General features: G+C 42.4%; 1 protein-coding gene across 1 annotated transcript in view; it reads right to left on the minus strand.

Moving 5' to 3' along the window:
- Positions 1 to 15,725, minus strand: part of OXSR1 (oxidative stress responsive kinase 1) — an 86,572-nt gene that overhangs the window by 33,223 nt on the left and 37,624 nt on the right. Inside the window, exon 4 of the mRNA XM_057365421.1 lies at positions 13,541 to 13,682. Coding sequence (XP_057221404.1) covers positions 13,541 to 13,682 — 142 coding nt within the window. The remainder of the gene's footprint in view (positions 1 to 13,540; positions 13,683 to 15,725) is intronic.

Raw genomic sequence — 15,725 nt, forward strand, 5'->3', positions numbered from 1 at the left:
CAGGTTAACAGCAACACTTCTCCATCCTTGAGGGGAATGCTACTTTCACTCCAAGCACTTTGAAGATTTCAAGTTTATTTTCACAGGCTGCTCCCCAAGCCAAGAGGCTGCTTATCAAGCCAAGATAAGCACCTCATAGCAGACACCCCTGTTCATCAGCACGGCTACTAAGCTTGCACTGACCAGGAACCCACATGGACCGGGAGCAAAAAGAGGAAAACAACCCCAAAACAAGCAGATTTTCCCTCCACTGCCTTCAGCAAATATTCCAAATCCTTTCACATACAAAAGAAAGTCCAAAGCTATTTTTTCCTCTCCTCCCTAGTGCATCATGAGAACAGAACTGGTGTGATGGCCTGGCCAAAGAGCCCCAGTCAGGCCCTGGAAATCTCCTCTTTCCTGGCTTTGCTATTCTGAAGAGGAGGCTGGGCCACTGCCAGTTCCAGGCCAGGATAATTTTAAACACATCCTCTCCAGCACTAGCATTTGTCAGACTCTTCCCAATATCCAGTCTAGGACAGTGGCRCGACAAGGCTTTTCCCCAGTACACAGCAGAACAAAATCTGTCCATAAGACAGTCTCACTAAAGATGAACAGCAAACTGCAGCTGACAGCACCTTTAGCCTTCAAACAGGTATTTTAAAATGTGCCAAATGTACACCTCTTGCTAGCACTGCACATCCTGGAGCCTAATCCTAGTTTGAAACACAAGCATGAGAACAAGTACAGGAAAAAATCTAATTTGCTTTAGTAATGCAGATAGATCTATATGAGAATTCTGAAGTTATACAACATGATAGCCTCTGCAAACTGACTTTCCCTCCAAGCAGCATAATTTTGTTTTCTTCCTGCAATTAACAGCTGCAGCCATTTCAGACAAGGCAGCATCAGCGGAGGGAGGCTCTTAAATACAGGAAGGACCTAGAGGGATTAAATGAAGAATTAAGCAGGTGGCAATACTAGCCCCCTTAGCACCTATTGACCAAATCCAATATAATTGGCACTGTTGATCTAATTTGCTATGAGAGACATAAAACTGACTGAGCCCTGCACTCCCACAAAGTGTTCATGGTCCACGACATGAAGGAATGGAAAAGCTCCCTGCCAATATTTAGGTAGAAGATGCCTTTGGGATCCAGCCCTAGGAGCACATGGAGCCACGAGAGCACAGCGCCAAAGTCTGCTGTGTCCTAGGTAAGGAGCTGGCTCACACAGTGTGAAATGTGCTTGGCACCAGCACAGCCACTTTCAGGAATCCCCCAAAAACCAGCACTAATTCAGAAGGAACACAGGGGATTCAGGAAACTCACTGATCGTGCTGGAAATGTTTACCCACAGTAGATTCTCTTGCAACAGCCAGGATGCACAAGGCCCTGCCAGTTCCAGGTTATGGGGAAAGAAATAGCATGCACGTGGTTGCCTGTTGGAGCTGTTAATTTTCTTACTGGAGTAAGAGTAATTTCCTCTTCCATCTGTACTCCAAGGCAGCCCAGGATGCTGGAGCATTTCCCCAGTATGCTGGGCTATGCAGTATTGTGCAGCCTTTCCAAACTTCCCCTCTGGCAGAACTGCCTSTGTGGCTCACCAAGCTCACGGAGCAGACCACACTCAGCCATGAAGGAAATGTCRAGGAAGATTTTAAGAAAAACTAAGGATGAAGTCCCAACTATCATGCACTTCACAATCCAGAACAACAGCAGGTTTCACTGCTGTAGCAATAGCAGCCAGAAACCAGCAGGCATTCCGTATCACCAAACCATCCCACCACAACAAAGCTGGACAAGTTTGGAATGCAAGAAGTAGTGAACCAAGCCYCCAGACTGAATCCCAGAGAAAAAATGATCCAAAGTACTCCCGGCCTTTAACTGCCTCAAATCAAGAGGCTTTTTTTTTTTTAACTTCAGCTTGAATTAATTAAAATTTACATATTTTCTCATTGGAAACAAAAGTCGGTAAATATGATGCTTAAAGCTGGTTCAAGAAATCAAAACAAGTCATGGCCACAATACGAAATCCAGGAGGCCAAAAAAGCCACTACCAAATATCCAAGTCAAACTGCAGAATTAAATCACCACTTCAGGTGGCATTTCCTCCCAGTGACCACCCCTGGAGAGTACATTTCTCAGCCCAGCCCAGCAAACTCCACTCAAGAGCAGCAAAACTGATGGGAGAGTAAGATGTTTGGGGACACCAACTCCATTTAGGAGCCACCGTACTAGAGAAGCAATTTCCAACTTTTCCATTTCCCACCCCTGTTGCCACTGCAACAGCATGAGGTGAAGATGGAGCAGCCATAACACCGGGTAAGCACAAATCCCTTTCTTTTAGCATATATTGGTGCAGTGGCAGCATCTTTGAAGTAGGTCCTCCTCGAAAATCATATTCAAGATTAAATAATTACATTTAAAGCAATGGGGCAGGGGAAAGGAGATCAGTGCTTTCCTGTTTATTTTCATCAGGAGATGCTTATAAACTGAGSTGAATGGTGAGAAGTTTGTTACTTCAGGATACAGTTATTGCCAAGTGTAATAATTTGAAGGCACTTCCCATTATTGTGGTAATGACCATATSCTGGGCTGATACACTGTGAATAAATGGTGTGCCTCTGGCACAATTACTATGGTGGAAACAGGAAGCAGCTTTAGGCTTTAGCATAAGGAATAATTACATCACATTCTAAATGAAGTTACAGAAGGCTGGAGTAAACTTTCTTGTCAATAGCTTAACAAATGCTACAGTAGTTCTGGACAGTCTTGCTCCACAGTTGTCATCTTCCTCTCTTCTAAAGCCTCCAAAAGCCCTTCCACAAAATAACAATTCTGTTTTCATTTACCTTGTACTTCACAACCAGAGTGGGAAGAGTGGTTTGGACTTGCTCCAGTGCAAAGCTRCATTCTCCACATCAGCCTTGAAAGATTTCACAGCAGGACAGAAACCTTTCTTCATCTGCACTCCAAACTGGTTTAGCTTCCCAATTTGACCAGACACTAATGCATGAGTTACATCACATTAATCCCTCCAGGTTGGGGCTGGGCCATAGGCATGAGGTGCTGTATAACCAAATCTCATCCCATCAACAAAACAACAGCCGAGCTCCAGCTACAGCAGACTTGGGAGAACAGGAAGGCAAAGAGACGATGCTCCCCAGTTTTAAGCACTGTGTTCCCACATTCCCCACAATTAATTTTTCAGTGGGGCACAGGGAAACTACATGAAGTGTATCCTGGTGGCTTGTTCCCACTACTAAAATCCTGCTAAATGATCAGATCTGCCCTCATCTGTAGCCCTCAATCCTTGGCACCACTCCCACAGTAGTTTGTACAGCCATTGCAACCACAGCAGAAGGAACCTCAGCAAAGAGTGTCACCCCAGGAACGCTGTAGCCCAGCACAAAGAAGCAAACTGTCACAGGAGAGGGGAAACAGATAACCTTGTTTACTCTGCCTCTGCTTCCAACCTGCTGGCATGTGCCTTTAGAACACAAAGCTGGCTGTAAGCACAGCCATGAGTCATTTGCCCATTAGATGCAATTTACATCAACTGCAACAATAAATTTTCATGGGCTGAACTCTATAGTGCATAATTTGGCACAAGGAAGGAGTGGTTGGTCTTGCCAAGTTTCATTTAAAAAAAGAGAAGGTGCAAGACGCAACAATTACTATTTTCTGTTAATGGTAATGAATAACTCAAAATATTTATGCTGAATGCAACCAATTGCTGGAGTTGAGTGTTCTGAGTAATTTGCAAAATACTTCCAGGACAGTATCTCTACATACAGTTAAATATGAGGCAATCTGTGACATTTTACACCAAATGAGTATTATTGTCTCTCTACCATCAAACATTCCTCTCCCTAAGCTGTTACCTGTGTCACCTCTTCCCTTTGCCTAATAAGCCAAGCTATAAAAAGCTGGTGACAGGCAAGAGCTTTACCATTTAGAGCTGCAAAATGTAAACTAGGCTTGGAGCGTGGAGGCAGATCAGTATTTTTACACCTTCAAATGTCAGCACGTTCAGTACAATATAGGAGAAGGCATTCAAGGCAATTGCATTGGAAGTGCTATACATTAGCATGTCCCTGTTCCTGCTCAGAAAAGCTGTGTGCACTAACATTTTCATGCCACAGCATTGAACCTAAAGTCCCAAAGTCTTGGGTGAGGTGTAATTACTGCCTGTTACAGTGCTGTACTTAACTGCAAAGCTGGACTCGGAAACACATCCCAGAGCTTGAAGGTTTTCCAATGGCAGAGAGCTGGCAGAGCAGTTTCCATACTCCCTGCTGAGCCAGGCATAAGCAAGAGGAAGAGAGGGCCAAGTCCACAGCTTGCTTCATCCCTGCTCATCCACAGCCCTCCCAGCAGGTCTTCGTGGCCRCTGGCAGCTGGGCCCAGTGACAGCAGCCAGGCTGCCACAAATTCCAGCAGGGGACCAGCCCAATGACATGCTTTATTGCCCAGGATCAGGGAAGCACAGTGACTGCTTCTTCCCTCTTCTCCAAGCTGCTCTGTCAGCTGCTGGGCTGTGGTAAGAGACCAGGGCCTCGACAGAGGAGCTGAGCCAGCAGCACAAGGCAACTAATAATTAACTCCAAGGCTCTAATGGTAGAAACATTTTTGAAGCTACARCTTCACAGGGGCTACCTAGGTAGGAATAATTAAAGGCTTTTGAATTATCATTTTAATGGATGGAGAAAGTTAGATGAATAATCCAATGTCACCAGAAATTAAAATAGTTTTTTTGGATTTTATTTAAGCAGTCTGAAGCAAGGCTTTGAAAGGCAAAAGTGACTAACAGACAGACTGTAACTTTGCAGACAGAGTCATGTGTAGACAAAGTCCACTGGAAAGGACTGTCAGCTTCCATCACAGAGAGTTTTAAGAGTACATCGAGTACTTGTTTTCTCTGTGCCCTACCCATAAGATCCAGGCAGATCACTCTGAGTGCAGTGAAGAGACCTCTTGGGAGAGATAACGCCATCCTGTCGCCTGGTATAGGCAAACAGAAACCCAAGTAAGGACTGCATGAGAAATTCATCTCCCATTACTGTAGAAACATAAAACATCCTTCAGAGGTTCCATGAAGCACTTACTAAGTACAATCCTTCTCGATTTTTTGCCCTCCAGTGCTGCAGAAGTGGACTGCTGCTTTAAGTAGAGTGTTTGGGGCCCAAGAAACCAAATGACTCAAATTTGATTTCTTTTAGGTTAAGTTGCTGTGTCAGTTCAGACAAGGGACGACTCACTAAAGAAAGCTGCAGGAGAACTGCCTGAAATTCACTGTCATATTGGTTGTCTGAATACCTCCAGGGGCTGAGAAGATGCTGAGGCAGTACAGAAAGAGTTGCAGACCTTGGGCTAACTCGGTGCAAGCCTCTATTATGAAGTGAGACAGGCAGCAGTGTGTCACATCCCTCACTGTGTCCCTGTCTGTCACACAAGCACTGTTATCGCAGCGCCTGCAATTTTCCTTTATCTCAGCAAATTATGTCCAGCTCACACTTCTCGTTCCCGTGCCAACTTTGTCTCTGATGGTTTAGTGCTCTCATTAATTCCTTCTCTTTCCACACGATTCAAGCCTAACAGAGGATTAAAGGGAGGTGCAATTCAAGGACAGATCCTGACTGCCTTGGACTCTACCTCCCATCCATGACCAAGCCCCCAGCCCAGCAGCAATGCTCAAGTAACCTCATCTGCACATCAAGGTGGGGAAAGTTGTTCCAGCTAAATCCAAACCCTTAAAAATCAGTTTTCAGACTCATCAGCTCCTTCACCCGCAAAACAGTGCTACGAACACTGGACCAAACCCTGCTTYTCAACATGGAGACAAACTAATCATAGCAACCCTCACAGCCTCACTTCTTCCTCCTGCAAGAGGCTATTGTTTCACACATTCACCTCAAAGCACATCACTGCTGTAACATCAGCTCATGGCAAGGAGGATTCGCCAAACAGCCCGGGCTCCTCACAACCTTCAGCAGTTAATGCAAGAGAGAAGTTACATATTTAACTTTAAACACATACCACTTTCAAAGTTTCCCTAGTCTGTCAGAACTTCAGTTTTTTTCTCTTGTATAAGGAAAGGACTCTGCCCAGCAGGCTTTAAAATGAAGCTTTCATATATTGAGCAGCAGCTAAAAATGTACCACGATTTCTTCCATAACTTAATTTCCATTTCCTGATCTTACTTCTTAAGGACTGCAGTAGGGACAAGGCACAAAGACCCTTTAACAGCTGCTGCATGAAAAGCAACACACACAGAGAGCTGTGGAGTCATAAGGTCTCTTCCTACCCCTGGAGGCCCAGATATTTTGAGACACCCTGGCTTAGTCATTGGTAATAGAGGGAAATAGTCATTATAACGTGGTCTTATTTCAGTATTTCATGTCAAATTCTTTCATGTGGAAGGAGGTGGGTTTGCTTCCCGTGTCAATACCAGTAACACACCACCATGCTGCTGTATCTCCTGCATATTGTAACATGCTCCTAGTGCACTCAGAAATCAGAATTTMAAAAAAATTACCACATGTACCTCATCAGAGTTTGTGTACAAGATGTATCACYTAGTAGAAGAAACAGGAATGTCAGTGATTCACACGTCTCCCTGCCATGATGGAAAGATGAAAGATCATTCTGGTAAATACAGAACCAACTTGGATCAAACTAGGCCACAAAAAAAATTGTCAAAGGGCAGCTCAAAAAGGTCTCCATTTCCAAAAGGCAATAAAAGGCAATAATCACCSCTGTTCTGGAAAAGCAGTAACTACATCACTATACACACAAGCAGCAAGGCATTCCCCATGCAGCCAAGAGCTGTCCCTTTCTACAAAGCCACAAAAAGCTCCTGCTCAGCCATGTCTGCACTGTGGCACAGCAGGAGAAAGTCAAGAAAGCCAGGGCTCACAAGAGACCTGTCAGCAAGACTTCCTTCTCCAACATCTGTAAGATGACAGTTTCAAGCATGACTAGCACAGGAAAAATAAAGATTCCTTTATTCCATCCAATTATTCCCATAAAATGGAGAAATCASTTATAAAATCAGGTATCTGTACAATGCAAACAAGTCCTCACTTGGTGATGCACTCCCAGTCTYACTTGGTGATGCGTTCCAGGCTACCACAAAGAGAGAGACTCCTCTGTGGCAGTTCTCTGTCTGTTGTCCTAAACATGTGTGGACTTTGTCTCCCTTTTGTTTTTGGAAGTATTCACTTTATTTTTTAATATCTAAGTTTTATTAGAACTCTGCATGGCAGGATATAATTTGATTTAGTAAAAATAATTTTTGATACAGCCTTGCAAAATTTTCAAGTGTGTTTAATATGTTACCACACACTTTTAGCAAGCAGCCCTTTTCCCCTGCTTTAACGATAAAACGTGAATGAAAAGACTGCAATGGTCAGAATAACTGATTAACTCTATCCATATGCAGCTTTTAGGATCTRTGAAGGCCAGAAATTCTGTTGCACTGAAACAGGAAATAATACCCAAAGCCATCTTTTTGAAGTGAGTTATTCACTTAATGTATCATCACAGCAGAACAGATGAACAAGATGATTTAAACAATTTCTCTGCTGCTGGAGAGATGCTGCAAGGGTGACCTAGTCTCAGCAATCTACACCAGATAAAGGCATTGACATGAGAAAGATGTCACAAACAATGTTGTACACATGTGTGAATGGCACTTTGTTTCTTCAAAGTAAAAGCTAGGAGTTGGTTACATTTTCACTCGATACATTTAATGCTACAGACAATGAATAATTACTCTCCCTGGAAACACATCAAATTCAAACACTCCTGACAATCTGAGAATTGCTAGAAACTACATWATTTGAGTGTACAACTCAATTATGGATCACTGACCAAAACCTGTCACTGCTATTGAACTTTTGGAAAATCATCCAACCTCTATTTTCCCATTCTTCATTGCATTTTTTCTGCTTCTCATCTCCATGTAGCAAAGCAGAGACAAAAACCTAACAACTCCCCACGCTTTTATAAGTGGCCAGAGTAGTTCTACCAAACGGTTGGTTTTCCTTTGGACTAAACCAATGTTACTTTCAGTAACTGTAGGACACMCAGTGACAAAGTTCAGAGGTAGGTCCTGGGTCCAGGGAAATGATTGGGGGGGCAAACACCTGATTGCAAAAGCCACACSTTCAGGCATCAACCTGGGAGCCCACCCAGACTCCTGTACTGCAGGGAGTTGCCAAGAGTTGGGGCACTGGGATTACCTGGAGCTGTTGCAGGGCACCCAGCACCCCTGTGATTTCAGCAGCAACGATATTTACCATCAGAGGTTGAAATCCCATGTTTTTAGATTTCAGAGCGAAGACTGTCTTTATCCACTTTGAGGAAAACTGTCTGCACAAGAGTTATTGTAAATCCCAAATCTGCAGACAGCCAGAAACATCTGGTTCATATTTTCTCTCTGCARCCACAGGGAATTTACTTTTTCTATTTTTTTTTTTTTTTTAACAATGAATTTCTGGATGATGCAGTGGAAGAAACAGCCACCAGGAAAACATGCTAGTTTGCCAAACCACCACGATACACCCCAGTCTGACTGGACAGATAGTGGGGGCTTGGTGGTGCTTGGGTCCTTGATGCTGCACAGAAAGGTATTTATTTGGGGGAACAAATCACTCAATACAATCTAGAGCAGCATCTTGTCCTCTTTCCCACTGAGACACAGCAGAATAACATTTCTATTCTTCTGGCTTCTAAACTGTTTACCAAAGTTCTAAAATTTATATTAACTACCACTTCTAAAGGTTATTTCTACCCAACCAGTACCATAAGACAGAAGAGACCAAAGTACACCTCTCTCAATAAAAAACTCCACTTCCCACAGCTAAGCAACAGCCAACTTTCAAATTACTGGTGTCCTGACTTAAAATCCAACTGGCAATTAGAGGTGGGAAGGCTCCACATCCTGTCATCCATTCCTCAATCCTCCCTACCAAACTTCACTTCCAAACACACTCCACAAAGAAAGATTACAGCACTGTGGAGAGGAGGGCTTGAAGTTCTCCCACAGTATTCCTACAGAAACATAAAAYACAGCATTTCAGAGGCATACTGGAACCCAGTTTAACCACAATACCTGCCAGCATGGTTATCAATGCATTAATCAGATACATGAAAATTAAGCTGGACTGCTGTAGGACAGCCAAGTTCTGCCAAAATATATCCATCAGCTCCTTCATCTTAAATCCAGAACTTGGTACTGGAGGCGAGCTCCTGCAAAATCCCACATGGAAGTACTGGTGATGTGTATGTACTCACACACAGATACCCATTTTTCAGAAGTTATTTACTCTTAGTATGGGTAATGAGGCAAAGAATTAAACTTTGATTCTCTGTGAAAACCATCCTCAAAGTCCAAAAAAAAAAAGAGTGAATTTATTTTGTGCAGAAAAGCACAGCAAGAATATTGTTTCCAGGGTCTCTTCAAAGCCATATTCAAACAGCTGTCCCAGCACCCGCTGCCCACATGCTGGTCTTGAAAAGACACCAAAACCCCCCAAACATTGTGTATGGCAGCATAGGCTGATCTACCTCAGCATATCAAACGTGCTGCTGCTCCTCTCACCATGTAAGAAGTAGAGACGCAAACAAATAGCTGGATTGCTGCCACGTGAATAGTTCAACTGCATGCAACTCTAAACCACTTCCCAGACTTTTTTGTTTTTACAAAAAAACAGGTGAGTCTCACATTTATTGCGCTGCAATAAGAGAATCTAGTTATTTTTGAGCAGCGTATTATTTCACCTGGACTAACTAAAATATTCAGTTACACAACAGCTAATCATGAACAGAAGATAAGCTCAGAGATAAAAATAGGGAGAAAGACAGAGAGACCTTGTAACAGTTAATCAGCATGATTCATTTGTCAGCCTGCCATACGCAGCACCACCTGAAAAGAAAGCCTTGAACTTCCCTCCAATAAATCTTTTTAAGCAATAAAACCTCTTGGGTTGGTTTTGCTTTAGTTTTACTTCTAAGTCATTCATCAAACTCCTGTTAAGCTCCAAATACACAGAGGAATCAGAGTCCAAATGGGGAAGAGGTACAACATACCCTGAGTGTCACCCAGCCCAGATTAGCCCAGCAGCGACCCCTCACAGCACGTCAGTCTTGTTTGACTTCCATAAAGAAATGTGCCTGAGCACATTCCTGCAGGACAGCTTCATCCGAAGGCTTCCGAGTCTGGCCCTCTGTCCTCAGCACACTGGCTGGTGCCCAGGTACTTAACTCACTTAACATGAGCCGGATCACTGGGATTTCAAATCCTCACTGGGATCACCGTGCTACACAGGAAACCATAACAGGGACAGTAGCAGCTGGCACGGGAAAGGCGGCCAGGGACAGGCATAGGGCACTGAAGGCAGGGAGCTGCCAACTCCCAGATAACAGAGGCACTGGTGATTTTGGAGRAAGATGGAGACCGTTTGTAATCAACCATTACTGTGGTATAGTGTTTCATGAAAATAAAACTGATTTTGTCTTCTCTTTTGTCTTTGCCATAAGGCCTCGGACACTTCCCAACAGCCCTTGCAAACTGAAAGCAAAAAAAAAAAAAAAAAAAACCACTTTGGGCAATGTGGGAGACTTCAGCATTTGCTCCTGAACAATGGTGTCTATTCAAGTCTCAGACTCGCTCTGGCTGTTAATTAGGAAAGTAAACAAAAAAAAAAAATTATAATTTAAGCCTTCATTAGATATTTGGCTTTCTAATCTCCTCTAGAGAATACTGTCAAACTCCCCTCCTATCCAAAGCAGGGATTTACACTTCTACRCCAAGCCAGTTCCCCAAACCTTAACTGGAAGTGGCATTAAGTTCAAGACAGGCATAGGCAGAGCAAGATTCAGCAGCAGCAAAATTTCATTAAGCCGGTTTTTCACGTGTTAACTTCATTTATCCATTAAAGATGATGCATAATTTAGAAGTATCGAGCAGCTCCCCTGACAGAAATATGTTCTCTGATCTCACCCATGATTTACAGCCCCACTTTGGGTCTACGGTGCCCACAAAATTACATTTGGGACCAAATATTCATCCTTTGGGCTGTGCCACTGGCCTGGCTGTCCAACTTCAGATGTGCTAATTACAGTTATTCACTCATACTGTGTCTATAATTTTATCAAGTTGTTTTCTCCAAGGTGTAACATGAGGAGAGTTGGGATATTTAGCATAACCAGCTCAACATTTGTTCTGCTGGATGGCTGCTTGCTTTGGGCTGGCTCTTCCAGGTCTTAACTAAAGCCCTTTGATTTTGACCCTTCACAGCTGATCTTGCTCTGGCCTGAAGTTCACCCTAAGCACAGCTGCCCCACACTACAGACRCAATATTCAGTTCAGCCATCACCTGGTGTGCTTTCCTTTAGAGCCAGATACTTTAGGCTGACCCAGGGGACCAAWGTTCAGTTATTTTAAACACTTCCTCTCAGAGCCCCTCAGGCACAGCTGCAAGATTTCCACCTGCCTTTYCCATCAGGCATGACCAATATTATGACCCTAGCATTAAGCAAAATGGGAAAACCATACAGGTATTCCTGTGGATAAGGAGAGGTCCCAGCGGCACTACAACTTTAAACTGTGTTTTCCTCAGCAGCACACACATATCTGAATAAAAAGGAACACAGCACAAGGAACTCCATTAAGGAGTTTCACCAATCAAAGGCATGTCAGCCTGCCTTCTGCCAACAGCCAAAACAGCTTTGCTCACAGGTAGGAAACCGCACAACTTTCCTTCTGTAGCCCACTTCTCCAAACTTCCAGACCGCTGTGCCCAACACAGTGGGATAATCCAAACCCTTTCCTATGATAAAATATCACACAATTGTTGGAGCAGCCCCAAAACACAACACATGCAAAAGTAGCTGATGTACAACCACAACCTTAAGCTGGAGCAATGACACAGCTTTGATTTCTTTGCTGAAGCACAGGCAAAATGCTTCCATAAGCACAATGAGAATGGCCACAGCAGGTTTGATCCAGTTCACTTCCAAATKATTCAATATGAATCACATTTTCTTCAGACCAAGCAGTTTGAATTTTGTGATCATGGTATTTTTGCGGAGTGCAGTAAAAAAAAAAAACAAAAACCCACCACACATATATTTTCCCTGATCTTTATCACATTTACTAGTTTTGCTTTTCTACTCCAGCCAGCCAGGAGAACCACCTCAGTTCAATACATAAAACATTATGCAGTATCTTCCAAGAAACTGAGTTTTAACAGGTTTCTACTGCTTTAATGTAATTATTCCAATTTCACTAGAGCAGAAGATGAACTAAATCAGCCAAGTAAACCAGCTGCAGGTCACAGATGAACACAGTTCTGTCAATTACTTATGGCAAAGTGAAAAGTTACCATGTAATTGGCAAGTGAGTAAGTTTATTACTTTACTCTAAATTCCCAGAGCTGCCTTATCGCTAAAAAACAAAGTTAAGCAACCAGCTATGAAATCAAAACTGTCTCCAATGAAGACAACAATTGTTAAATCAGAATTWTAATTGAGACTGGAAACCGAAATTTGAGACTTCTTTCAGGGAGAAGAATTCCACCTGACTTATTTCCAACTGTTTCTTTCCTTTTAATCCAAAATAGCCTACAAAAGCCAGTCAATTTGATTGAAAATATGAAATAAATACKTCTTGTACTTAATTAAAATAACATTTAGGCAAAAAAATTACCTCTTCTTGTGCAGCTATAGGAGGACAAAACTTACTCCAACACAGCAGCAGCAATGCTTATAATGGCATTGTACCAGAAGAGAGCCAAGCTCACAAAATTCTCAAGAAAGAAGAGGCTGTTCCAGCAGCAGTCTGTGGCTGGGATTGTGTATAKTACCCACAAGCAGTATATTCTATTTTCAGCACATATTTTGGATTGCAAATCTCAGTCTTTTTAATGCAGAACAGACCAACTTAGCATCTTCTCCTACTGAWTTACCCCACACCTTGACACCAGGAAAGAGGAAAATGTGATTTAAAAAAATATCCCAAACAAGACAGCATTTCAGTAATCTGTCAAATCACAGGCCATTAGTTAACTGGGCTTTGTCTACAGAAGTCTTTCCATTATTTTTATTTCTTTTTTTTTATGAAATTACTCAAATTGAAATTTTATGATGTTGACCTTGCAGTTAACCTCAAAAAAAAAAAAAAATCAGAGCTTGAAGGACTTTTTATTAAATTTATGCAGTGTTCTTGGTGATTTGCAGCTCTGCAAGAAACAAAATTAGTTAAAAGTTTTCCAGCTTTCCACCAACTATACTTCGCAGCTGAATGTTGATATTTAGAAAGAGATTCTCTATGTTAGAGCTTTCAACACCTCAAAGTTTACTCAAATTTGGCCTGTTCATAGAACACAGATATAGTATATAGGCTACAGACATTTGAATTCTGCATTTTGATTAAGTTCCCATCTCTACTTTCCTCTCTTCRTGCCCTTACTGTGAGCTGTGGGATGAGGCTGTGTGCTCAGCTACTCTGTTTCAACAGCGTTCTATGAAAAAGTGACAAAAACATAACATACCTGTGGATTTGCCCGTTTTTATGCAGGTAGTCCAGCCCCTCTAGCACTTCCTTAAGGATTGTGGCTATACAGGCTTCATCCAGGACACCRGTCTTGTGTTCTCCTTTGGCCACAATGTGCTTGATAATATCCAAAACAGAGCCTAGAGAAAAGAGTTAAACACTTTTGTTTAAACTAGAAGAACGRATTCACAGTCAAGTGCAATTTATCATCATTTAATACACAAGTTCAAGGATTCACTGATSATGGTCAGGATCAGAGTCAGAAGTTGAAGCCTTTGCTGCAGGAAAGCAGAGGCAACAATGCACCCCTAGGAGCAGATCCTCAAGGTGGGCTGTAAAACCCCTGTGATCACAAGTAACCGAGAATTTATTTGAACAAGTTTACTTTGAAAAAGTAAAATGTATATACACAGGACTCTTGGAAGGTTTTTAAGTATATACTGATGCTACAGCTGATTTAGTGCTGAGTACTGGAGAAGCTGAAGGGGGAAATGGAAAAGGCAGGGGGGCTGCCAGGACTTACAAGCTGAAGGCAACGAGCTTGATAAAACTAAGCACTCTTTTTCAGCTCCTGCCAACTCTGTGTGGAGGAATAGCAGGAAAAATCTAATCTGTTAGGGGCTGGTAYAACCCTAACAGGGATAAAAGTGGAAATCACTTTTTAAATAGAGAACAAATGAGGCTGAATTCTGACAGTAAGTCACTTCTTCACTGTGTACAAAACTGGAATAGCTTAGATCCTTCCCTAGAAGCATGTTTAGTCTCTCTCCCAAGCATGGTGTGAATTACATCATCTTCCATGACAAACCAAGCTTTACAGAGCAAACCACTTCTTCAAACTGCATCCAGGAATAAACGGAACCAATGACTCGCAGCAGGCCTCTTGTGCAAGGCCCTGCTTTTCACAGACACTGGTACAGCCCTCTTTGTATTTGCATCTGGACTGAAGACACTCTTCTCAGAATTTTTTATTGCTCCAGTATGGGATGGCTAAGCCTCTTTTCCAAAATCTGTGCCATTTAGGCCCATCAAACTTGGGTTTCTATGGTTTAATGACTGGATGGGGACTAGCAGGGTTTCACAGCTATGGGCACAAAGCAATGTCAACAGTACTGGGAAGTTCTTGGAGAATGAGAAAAGCAGGCACAACTGCACAGCACAAATCCCAACTTTGCTTGTTTTTGAAAAGGAAGTTTACAGGCAAAGAACATCCTGGTACTAACTCAGCTAACTTAGAAAAGCTGAGCTMCATTTTAGAAAAGTTTAGAGAAGTTCATTCTTCCTAACTCACAATCAAAAAAGTAAGAGAAAAGTATTTCTGGATCTGAAGAACAGAAACTCTCATGAATTTGGCCCATGGGGGAATTAAGTTTCACCTTGTAAATTCTTGAAGCAAGAGGTAAATACAATGGAGGTTTTTAGCTTGATTTTCTTCTCACCCTTCAGTTCAGTTAGACAAAAAACCCTTTTGTCTTTAACATTTATTTTATTAACTATCCCAACTGAATTTCTAGGCCAAAACAATCCTGCAGATCAGTTTTTCACTTAGAGAAGTATTTTCATTTTAGACTCTCCTCCGAAAGCAGAGGTTCCAAGGTTTGAATACAAGCACCATGTGGAAAGGCTCATTTTGCACAACTCAAACTGCACAGGAAACAATTGCATGGGTGCTCAGTGTCCCTTAGTTGGTGTAAAGCAGTGTATGCTGAGCTCATCTAAAAGCTTACTGCAGCCAGCAGAGCCATTGTTYCTCACTTTCCATCTTCTCTGGCTCACTGATACCAGCCTCACCTGAACACCCAGWAAACCAAATGGAAAGAAACTGAGGAATAAATTGGTTGCCTTGAATGGCACCTTGAGCTTCTTCTTACCAAAAAACCTCTGCTTCGTTCAAGATATTTGCAGAGAACACAATCATAACACAACAGACACTAACAAAAATAGAAAAAAATCCCCAAATAAATGGGGGAAAAAAACCACTGCACAAAAAAAAAAAACCCCACAAAGAAATGACAAATGAAGTTACATAACAACCACCCAACATTTTATGCAAGAATACTCAGTGTTCAGCCTTCCTTTACTCCACCCAAGCAGAGAAACACATTCATGTTTGGTGAGTTTTGACATGAGCCTTAGCCACAGGTTTCACCTGGACAAAACTCAGGTTATTTTGACATACCCTG

Source organism: Malurus melanocephalus, unplaced genomic scaffold, assembly GCF_030028575.1.
Source record: "Malurus melanocephalus ecotype Western Australia unplaced genomic scaffold, MMel_1.1 scaffold_52, whole genome shotgun sequence".
Taxonomy (NCBI): Eukaryota; Metazoa; Chordata; class Aves; order Passeriformes; family Maluridae; genus Malurus; species Malurus melanocephalus.